The sequence below is a fragment of the Monopterus albus genome, unplaced genomic scaffold (assembly GCF_001952655.1).
Source record: "Monopterus albus unplaced genomic scaffold, M_albus_1.0 scaffold21.1, whole genome shotgun sequence".
In the NCBI taxonomy this organism is placed as follows: domain Eukaryota; kingdom Metazoa; phylum Chordata; class Actinopteri; order Synbranchiformes; family Synbranchidae; genus Monopterus; species Monopterus albus.
Genome location: NW_018127901.1, coordinates 3,413,310 through 3,423,455, shown reverse-complemented (window position 1 = coordinate 3,423,455; position 10,146 = coordinate 3,413,310). Strand labels below are relative to the sequence as shown.

Sequence of the window (10,146 nt, the reverse complement as noted above, 5' to 3'; positions counted from 1 at the left end):
CGCTCTGTCCCTGTCCGAGGTCGGAGACCGCAGGTTGTTCCTCATCGGTACCCATGTGCAGACGGGCAAGGCCGAGCTGAGCTCAGGTGTCCAGGACGCTCGGGACCTGATCATCCAGATGGTTTGTGAGGGCAGATAAAAAACACTGTGGCTTGGTCTGTAGGTGGTCGTCACTTACTCCTGTGTGTGCGCTTTGTTTTCATTATATTTAGTAGGTTGTTTGCACTTTTTCACTTGACTGTTTTCACTACACCGACCAAAGCTCTTGTTAAATGAAAGCTAGTTTTTGGTGTTGGTTTGTTTTAATTGGTTTATATAACACCTAAACCGACCAGTGATGAGATCTGACTGGTAGAATCATTATTTTTCCAGGCCGATTTTTATTGGGGGCACATTCCTAACAGCGTGTTTTCTGATTTGACCCATGTCCCAGCAGGTGATGGATATAGCCATACATGTTACACGACTGTTACTGTGTGCCTTAAAATGAATCTGTTAGTGACATGTAGATGATGAAGTGCCTGTCAAAGTAGTTCAGGTGGGTTTTCAGGTTTCAATGCAGACAGAACAACAGTAGGTTTATTTCAGGCTGCAGGTTCACTCAGTCCTCCTCTGTACCTGCTGAGTGCAGCTTCATCAGTAGCACAGGGTTTGTTTTGTGGCTTTTGACAGTCTGGGTAAAAAAGTAAAAGCACATGCACTGAAACATGATGTTTGTGATCTACAGAACATTTCATACCTCTACAAAAATACTGTACTGGGCAATGTTTTCTTAAGGGATTAAACCCGTCATGGGTCTACACGTGGAGCAACTCGCCGGCTGACCAAAGACTCGCATTAGCTGCAAGTATGGGAAATATTCCAGGCTGAAATAAACTGGAATCATCCTTTAACTCTACCTGATAATGTTTCTCACCAGGGTGTTAGTGTTACAGCTTTAAAAACAAACTTTTATGACACAAGTTCATTGTTAAACTGCTTTGAAGTCTGTTTTGTCTTAATATTTGAAAAGGGAGTTGCTTTATTTTCAGAGGAAATTCCTGAAAAATAAGTAATTTTTCTTAATACTATTTGGGTTTAATGTGTGTTCAGGGAGACGTCACTCTACAGCCTAGTACTTGTTTTGTCTTATTACTCTTTTATTTGGTGAATCGGTTTAATGCACTGTCTGTGGGATAAAGCTTAATTACGTTGTTGATGTATAGAGAACAGGGAGGCAGGTGGCCGATCTCTAATGCCAATATCATGCTGCTGTTGTTTGTTTTTGCAGTCAGATCAAATACAGCTGTTTAATTCCAACAAATGAGACAGATTTGCTGAACCTAACAAACATTTAACACTAATAAATTCTGAACATGTTTGAATTGTTTCAGATATTTGAAAAAAATAACATTGTCTGTTTGCTAGGCTGCACTTCTCTTATTATTTAACATTTTAAAAATGTCCACAAGTAATTGAAAAACTAAACAGTTTAAAGAAGAAGACACTGACGAGGCTGGCTGCCTGCTGATGGTTTTTTTTGCAAATCGGCCTCCTGAGCACAGATATCACCGGTTCCCATTGTCTAAAAATGCCAAATTTCGGCCCGATGAATTGGTCTGTCACTAGTGTGCAAAGCTTTTTCTGAGCAATGTCAAGGTTTCAGAGAGCACAGTTCATTTAAGATGTCCTAGGAACTGAAACAACACAGTGGTGTGTGAAAAGATTTTTCCCAGTTTGCTACTGTCTTTTATGTACTTAAATAAAGGTTTTCCAGTAAATTCCTGTTGTGCTTTCATTATATTTGTAGGGATTGAACTCAGAACTGTCCAGTCTCTGTCCTGTCAGAACAGGACAGAGACTGGACAGTTCTGGAGGATACAACTAGCAATAACTGCAGACTGACTGAGAAACGGGGAAAACCAGCTCCTGCCATTTACTTTGCTGTCACGCCATCGAAGCGTTTGTATTTAGAATGTGGTCCTAACACACAAGGCCGCCTTTGCTGCTGACCTCGACGTATCACTTTCCTTTGGAAGTCTTGAGACGAGACGGATGGGTTAACCATGCAGACTCCAGTTTCAAGGTGTGTTCAGGTGTGGAGTTGCTAAGGAGTTGTTTCCATAGCAACACCTGGAGATCAGTGTAACGCCATCGGCAGGCAGCAAGCGGACACGACCGGCCTACGGTGAGATGAACCCTGAAAAACGAGGTACTTTGACCCAACATGAGCAACACAGCTGACAAATATTTCTGCTCCAATATTTTCACTGTTGGTTCTTACAGATGTCCAGACCAGATGTGGTCCCTCAGACAGGTGAGGTCACGTTTCTGAATTTCAGATGCTCCTCGGTGCATGGTAGCTTTGGTATAACAGCTACTTTTAAGCAGCTGTTGAGTTTGCGTCTTGTTTATTTCTCTTATCATTTCTATTATGTGTTTCATAGCAGTATATTATTACTGTGTAGTATAACTGTTTACATTCACTGCACATGTATATCTTTAACACTATATATACTCTTATTTATTATTGGCTACATTTTATTTTATTTTTTAACAGTACATTCATTATGGCTGCCAGAATTGCACTACTGGGTTTTTGGGTTTTCGTCATTCTTTTGCACAAACGCTGTATTTGCACAATTCTCTCACACAATCTAGGAGAGTAATTGTACCCCTGGGAATACTCTGCTTCAGCTTCCTGGGGGTACAGTGAAAACACAACTAAATAACAGTTGATAAGATAAAAGTACTGGATAGAAAATGGAAAAGGTTAATTAGAGTTAATGAAGCAGTTGAACTAGTTGGTTGACGGTAGGCAGCTGAAAATGACATCATGGTTAAACAGCCTTAATAATTAGAGCAAACATTAACATTTTAAATGGTAAAGTGTAGAAATGGTTGTAGCTAAAGTCAACATTTGAAATAGCCAAAAGTAATGGGTTAAAAATAGGAAATAAACAGCTGTAAATAATGATGTAATAATGAATAAAGTATTAATATATTTTTATATTTATAAGTACTTTTTAAAAATGCCCTAATGCACCTTCCTTTTTCTTTGTTTTTTTGTTCTACTCGTTGCTTTATGGACCAACATTGTCCATGCACACTGAGCCGCTGTAGCAACACACCTGGCCAGTAAAGCCGATTCTGACTCTGTTGACAGAAATATTTGAAATAGTCAGAGACGTTCAGCTTCTGCCACCTGAAGTGTAGCAGCACGAATGAAAACCTGCGTAAAGAAAGGTGCAACTGTATGAAAAAACACTGTAACCATCCACACATATAATCAGTTGTGTTCAATAACATCCATAACTGTTCATAATATTTGGAAGATGACATGGTACTGGCAGTGGTGGGCTACGCCGGACAGAAAAGGTTGGGGACCACTGGTTATAGCTTCTTATGTCTATGTTTAGTGTTTGTGTAAATCCCTGCCTACTGGTCTACGCCAAGAATGTTTTCTTTCAGGCAATCTGAAAAACCACTGTAATGAAAGTGACTGATTCACATATAAACCCTGCCAGTTGTGTCTCTGAGTCTGATTAGTGGTCAAAGTGAAGTTCAGAGTTTAAAACCAAATTCTTAACTGTAGAGTAAGACCAGCATTTGGAGGCCAGACGGCAGAAAAACCTCAACAGAGACGGGAAACCCGCTGAGTGATTGCATGCTCCCCCTGAGCCCAGCGTCCCTGAAATGCCCTCATTTTTAATACTGATTTGTGTTTTTCATTATAACTTTGTTTTTGGCAGGATCCTGGAGCTGGCGCAGCACAAAACCTCAAAAACAGTCTGGGCTACAACTCCTTGGTGAGTTTTCTGCATAATTGATAGCAGATGTTAATCTCTTAGTGTGTGGTTAAAGGGCAAAGCAATGGTCACATTTGATTGAAAGTATCATTGCATCCTGATGTAACTCTGTTTGGAGAATACTTGTTCTGCTTCTGCACCAATGTTTTCATCACTGCAGCTCCTTAATGGAAACTCTTTTCCCTGATCAGTGAGAAGCTGATCTGGGGCAACCAGGAGCCAATATGGCCCGTCTCTGCTTCAGCGCTGAGAGCCGTGCCAAGTGCAAGAATCCTACACCTAGCCCAGCACAGAAGAGACTTCTCAGCAGGGGAGGCCCAGCGGAGGTAACTGTACCCCAAACATTATTGATGAGTCTATCATAAAGGCTTGAGATGGGAGCTGTTTGTGTTCATGACCCAGGGACACAAGTACACAAGCGTTTTATGTTGTGCTGCATTGATATATTTGGGGAAATGTCTGCAGGGTAACGACTCTGAAGTCCCTCTGATTCAGGAAGCTGTATCAAAGTGATGTGCAGGACTGATGCCAGTTGCATCTCGACCCCTGAGAGCCATCAGGCTCAATTAGCCGAAGAGGAGATATGGTGGTAGTTACAGCTTCTGAGCCTTGTTGCTTCCCCTCCTCTGTTGTCAGATTAAAAGCACAATAACACAAAGTGTAATCCACTCAGGAGCTCACAGAGAGTGGCTCACAGGACAAATAATCATTTACTGTAAATGAGGATGACGGCAATCACCTGCTGGTCGGGCCAGAAGCAGCTGTTCACCAGAGACTAGTGTGGAAAGACGGGTGGCTCAGGCTGCTGATCACATACGGATATAAACTGGCTTTTTTTGCATCGATTTGTTGAAAGCAAAAATTAGAATGGAGTAAATGAATTAGCAGGTCTGATAATGAGACTGCTGTCCCACATCTAATCAAGGTGAAGTCGAGCAGTCTGGTCCGTTGTGTTAATTTCTAATCTAATATATGGCAAAAGACTGCACAAGACGCCTGTTTGGTTCTGCTTCACTGTTCATTCTCTTACCACAGAATCGAATATCACACTATAGTTCAGGTAATTATTGGTCATTTCCATTAGCTGTTAATCTGCTCAGCATTTTTTCCATTGGTGATTCTTTTTTTATCAAATGTGAGAATTAAGCAGGTAACTGACCTTGGTTGTGTGATTCCACAGTTTGTTTTGTTACAAAAAAAAAAAACTGAAATGTTTTTGCAGGTGCAGATGATTTTCCACTCATACCTCCATCATCTGTCCATCTATTGTTCTGTATCCCTCCGCCTCCTTCTCTTCCCTTCAGGATCAAGACGTTCTTTTGTGCCAGACTCGCAGCACAACATGTGGTAATAGCTTCCATTTTCCTGCAGGAGGGAGGAGGCAGCAAGCTTTTTCAGGAAGACCCAGCGTCCTTCCTCCATGAAGACCCAGTATGCAAACACTGTCCGCTTGTCAACACCCAAAGCCAGAAGTCGCAGCTCCCATGATCCAAGGTGCAGTAAAAACCTCAACCACTAAAGTGAAGAACTGAGCTGAACCTGAATCAACAGTTGCTATGTATGTGGTTTAAATGTCTAAATAAAGCTCTGAACAGATTTAGCCTGGTTTTAACCTAGATATCCATCAGTGTTTCCTGGCACCCACAGTGACAAAGCCAGGTGATATTACACATCGTCCTCTGGGGAGCGTGACTGCTTCTAGCAAATGTTTTTGACAAACCATCCTCTAGTGTTGAGTCTGTTTCCTAGTAGAGACAAAATTTCACATCAAATAATTCAAATCAAAACTCAGCAGAGTCCCAGTGAGGTGCTGGAGGAATGAACACTGTTCTTCGAACAGATGTTTCCAGGTGGTGTTTTGATGATGATGATGGTGGTGGAGTCACTGGTGATGTCGTCATACTCCTCAGACCATTCAGTGACCACTCGGCCTGAGTTTGCTTTGAGCACTGACCATCTTACAGTTCGGTTTCTGAGGTCACACGTCAGCTTGTTGTGCTTAGGATCAGTGAGCGTGTCGTTTTAAACACGGACCTTTCACAGCAGCTTGTGAAGCTCGAGCCAAGCCAGCAATATTATCAATCCAGTTTATCATGGATGTATCGGTATCAGCGTACGCAGCAGCCAATAAGCAACGTTACTAAACAAAAATGATTTGTTGTGGTCATTTCACAACAGGGACGACTGGGGACCTGAGAAACCGCTCGACGCTTCATAGATTAATCAAAAGAATTAATCAGAAAATAGTCATTACATACGAAATGTTATTCACCAAGTAGGAGCAGAGAGGTAGTCGGTAGTAATTGCACGAAGAGCATGTTATATTACTGTATTTTGATTATTACTATAGCAGTCATTTGGAAATATACCTATTGATTATATTGATACATGTTCAGTATGTACACCATGACCATGACCTGTTTTAAAGAGTGTTTGTTTCCTGCTCTGATGTCAAGTGGCGGATTTGTGAAGTGGTCCACATACAAACTGAAGTCTAGCATTTCATTGCAGCAGAATAAAACGTATCATGATGTTAAATATGAGAAGGCCAAACAGAGGCTCATGTCCAGCACTAACATCTCCACTGTGTGTGAGGAAGCCAACACGTGGACGTGTTATTTCAGTGTCAGACTGTGGGAGAACAAAGAGCAGAGACAACGGAGCTTATTGTCCAAAGTTCAGGACCCCTGGGACACTCGCAGACCGCCGCCAAAGTCTTTTTATAAATCCTGAACAGCAGCAGCTGAACATATTGTTGTTGGGCATTGAGAGAGCTTCATCCAGGGTTTATAATCTGAGCTCGGCACACACAGTTTGCGTTTGTAATGTCAGTAGTGGCCACTACATTAAATACTGTCTTAGTCCCCAGTAGTCAAAATGCAGCCCTCTCATCTGGCTCAGAGAATAAATGGACCAGAAGAAGCATGTGGCAGGTTAAAAAGTTCTCAAATGTATATACATGTGCCATTAAAGAATAAAAGTTCATCATTTTTAAGTATCTATAAGATATCATTCCAAATGTTTCACTTTATTTGAAGGTATATTATTAAATACTGCACTCAAACAGAAGCTAGAGCCTTTAGTTCAGGTCAGTGTTGTTGTGTAACTGGGCAAAGATGAGGCACCTCCTGGGTCAACTGTTACACAATAGTTCAAGTATTATTATTATTATTATTATTAGTGATGAGACATTTAGTATCATTGTTAATTTCCATTGCTATTTTTTTTCCATTAAAAAAAATCTGTAAAATGTTTTTAGTCATCTTGTGTTGTCATACTTTTAATAATCTAATGTCAACACTTGTGGAGCGTAGAGGTGTGCTCCTAAATGTTGGTACATGTATCTGATAGGAAACCTGGAGACAAACGGGGTAGGAGACGTAGCAGCTGTTCTAGCCTGAATCAAACCATGGACCTTGCAGTTGTCTGGCACCAGAATGAGCGTGAGGTCCACTTTGTGTTCTCAGAGCTCGTCTGTAACCCACAACCGTCTTATTCTGGCCCTCTGTGGGATACTGGTGAAAGTTCCTGAATAAGTACTATGTGGACTTGACGCTTGACATGTATCTCCAATTTACTTCCATCACAAAAGCCTGCAGCTGTACAGCAGAGAACTGTTGGCGGAGAAAAACTACGTGTTTGAGGATTAAGAATAAAGGCCTAACTTTATAGAGTCAGAATATTATGAGGAAAGAGTAACAACTGTAGAAGAAGAAGGTCATTCCTGTATTTGTCAGATGTTTATTGCAAGCAGCATATGTAAAGAGCTTCCTGTTGGTCCCACAGGCCGCCTCACACACCTCAGTGTGATAAACACTGTCCGGTCTGGCACATCGATCCCACGGTGAGACCTGCTGTGATCACACCTCGACTGCTGCAGCTTTCCGAGCCCAAACGGAACCATCCAGACTACCAGGGCAACAGAGAGGCAAGATCCTGAGGCGGATATATGGCAATGCTAAGTGACAACACTGGCTGACAAGCTGCATTAGTACTAGTGTGCACATTAAATAGGGTTTTAAATCGACCTGAGTACAGTTTTGACCTTAAGCTACTCTGTTTTATTGTCAGTCTGCTGGTGTTTGTGAAATGGATGGGCAACATGACAACAGAAATGTCACCCATCGAAGGTTTTGTGATACTCGGGTTCTTGTTCGTTGGATATCGTTGGCTGCAACCTATTGTGCAAATCAGTGAAGATCTTTTACACTGTGTCACTGAATATTTGCAGTACTCCAGTGTATAACTGTTGAACGGCGAGGTGCATGGTAACTGCTTTAGACCTTCATCAGCTACTGTTGGGATTCTTCATCTTTTAGTAGCTGATGGTTGAATCCACCCTTGAGGTTCCATGTAATTTTGTGACCACAAAGTTGTACTACATCTGAACGTCTTTCACGTTTGTCCCACAGAGTGCTGCATTCGTCGTTTCCTCTGCTTCCAGAACAGCCCGACTCTCCCAGAGACTGGCTCAGCTCTCACTGCCCAGACGGAGGGAGAGCAACATGTCCCGTGAGCTCGGGCACCCAGAGGAACCGATCTGGACTGTGAGGACACACACCGACACATCTTTGGTCAGCATCCTGTCAGGTGTATGTTGAACTTCTAAAAGTATTTGTCTATAAAACAGGTTTCGAGAGCAGTGAGGAGAGCCACAGCAAGTGCTCGAGTTGAAACGCTGGCAGCACCAAAGCAGCTTGTCAAGGACTACGTCCCCCCGCAAGAGCCAGAGTGGAGCCGGAAACACATCTGGTCTGACTGGTCTTCACTCGGCATCACCACCAAGTCAGTGCTAATTCATTCAGTGTCAGACCAAACCAGAAAACCTTGAACAAGATGATAGGACTTTGTCTTTGGAAAACATTAAAATTAATGTCAGAGTCATTTAGATCTTAGAGATTTGAAAATAAAATCACTACTGAGCAGCTGAAAAGTGTTAAATATGTTCCCAGCTCAGAAAGGGAAGCCACGTATCTGCACGTCACCTCCTTCCACGCCTGTTGGGTTGTTTGTTGATTTCATTACAATGTGCACGAAACCTTACAGCGGTTCATTTTGGATTTGATCTTTGATCTTTTGGCCAAATCAGAGCAGAGTAATGTGAGGAATAAAACCAGGTCTACAACCCCAATGATGTGAGACCTTGTTCAAAATAAACACTCAGCTTTAGTCTTTATATCATAACCATGTGTCAGTGCACTGGTTTTTATTCAGTATTTTAGACCTCAGAGTGCAGTTTTTCCATCCAGCAGGCAGGAAGACAGGACCTTAATGTTAATTCCAGCATGTGTGATTCTTCTGTCACTGATATTTCCTACCAGCTTTTGATTTGGGACAGGTGTGTGTGTGTGTGTCAGGAATATTTGTTCTGGATATAATCTGTGTCACTTTAGGCCACTGTGCCCATGAATGTGCAGCCTGACTGAGAGTGAAAATTTACCAGTGACTTTATGAAAATAATACAATCTGGCCACAGTTTAGTTGGCTCCGGGTAATGGCGCTTCGGTTTGGAAATCCACTTTTATCCCACTTACACTGCTGTTACATAAAAAGTGGTCAGAGGTGGAGGCTCTGTGCTATAGTTCAGTTTTGGGCGATGCTGGCCAGGCTTTAGATAAGTTCAGGTCCGGCTCGAGGCAGAGGCCAAGCAGATATCAAAGGAGACTGAACACACGTCCTGATGGAGGCTAAGCTGGGATTATCCTGAAGCTAGTGAAGAGGGCAGAGTTGTAGCTGATTTAGAGGAGTTCAGCCAGAACAGGTGGAGCCAAAGAATCTATTTTATGTTAACATTTCTCCTCGAGACCCTTAACAAATGTGTTGAATGCATGTCTTTCTCATAAAACATTTGCAAAGATCTTTTCAACATCTTCAAACAGACATTGTTTACATCCAGCTTCACGTCGGCTCTGAGTTCTTCTTCCCTGCCTTTTGCCTGTGTGTTGCTGAATTTTTTTGATTTCCGCCTCCAAGTGTTGATCAGTAGAACAGATTAAAATGGTGAGTACGACGGCATTCTTGCGCCCACATGAGCATCTTTATTCGCATAAGGGCACAGAGTGTTGTTGTCATTTTGTTTACCTCCTACTTCTAATTAATTAATCAACATTTTGAGGACTGATGATTATCAAGAAGATTCGTCAAACGTTTGCTCTTTCCAGCCACAGATATGAGGTTTTGCAGCCCAGCTAGTGTTTGTTGCAGGGCTTTTGTATCGCATCTTGGTATATGGACGTTGCTTTTGTGTCCTCATAAGACACTATTAGATAGTTACAGTATTGATCATCTTCTGTCTGCACATTTGCTTCGTTACAGTGGTTAGGTTCTCTGTTGTCTCTGTGGTTTGCTGCTTTGCTTC

The 10,146-nt window shown here is 42.1% G+C and overlaps 1 protein-coding gene across 1 annotated transcript in view; it reads left to right on the top strand.

The window, feature by feature from the left end:
- arl9 (ADP-ribosylation factor-like 9) overlaps window positions 1-1,760 on the top strand; it is a 5,079-nt gene extending 3,319 nt beyond the window's left edge. The window contains 1 exon segment of the mRNA XM_020594049.1: window positions 1-1,760. This exon segment is cut by the window's left edge and continues 17 nt beyond it. Coding sequence (XP_020449705.1) covers window positions 1-139 — 139 coding nt within the window. The 3' untranslated portion in view covers window positions 140-1,760.
- Window positions 1,761-10,146: the final 8,386 nt, after the last annotated feature.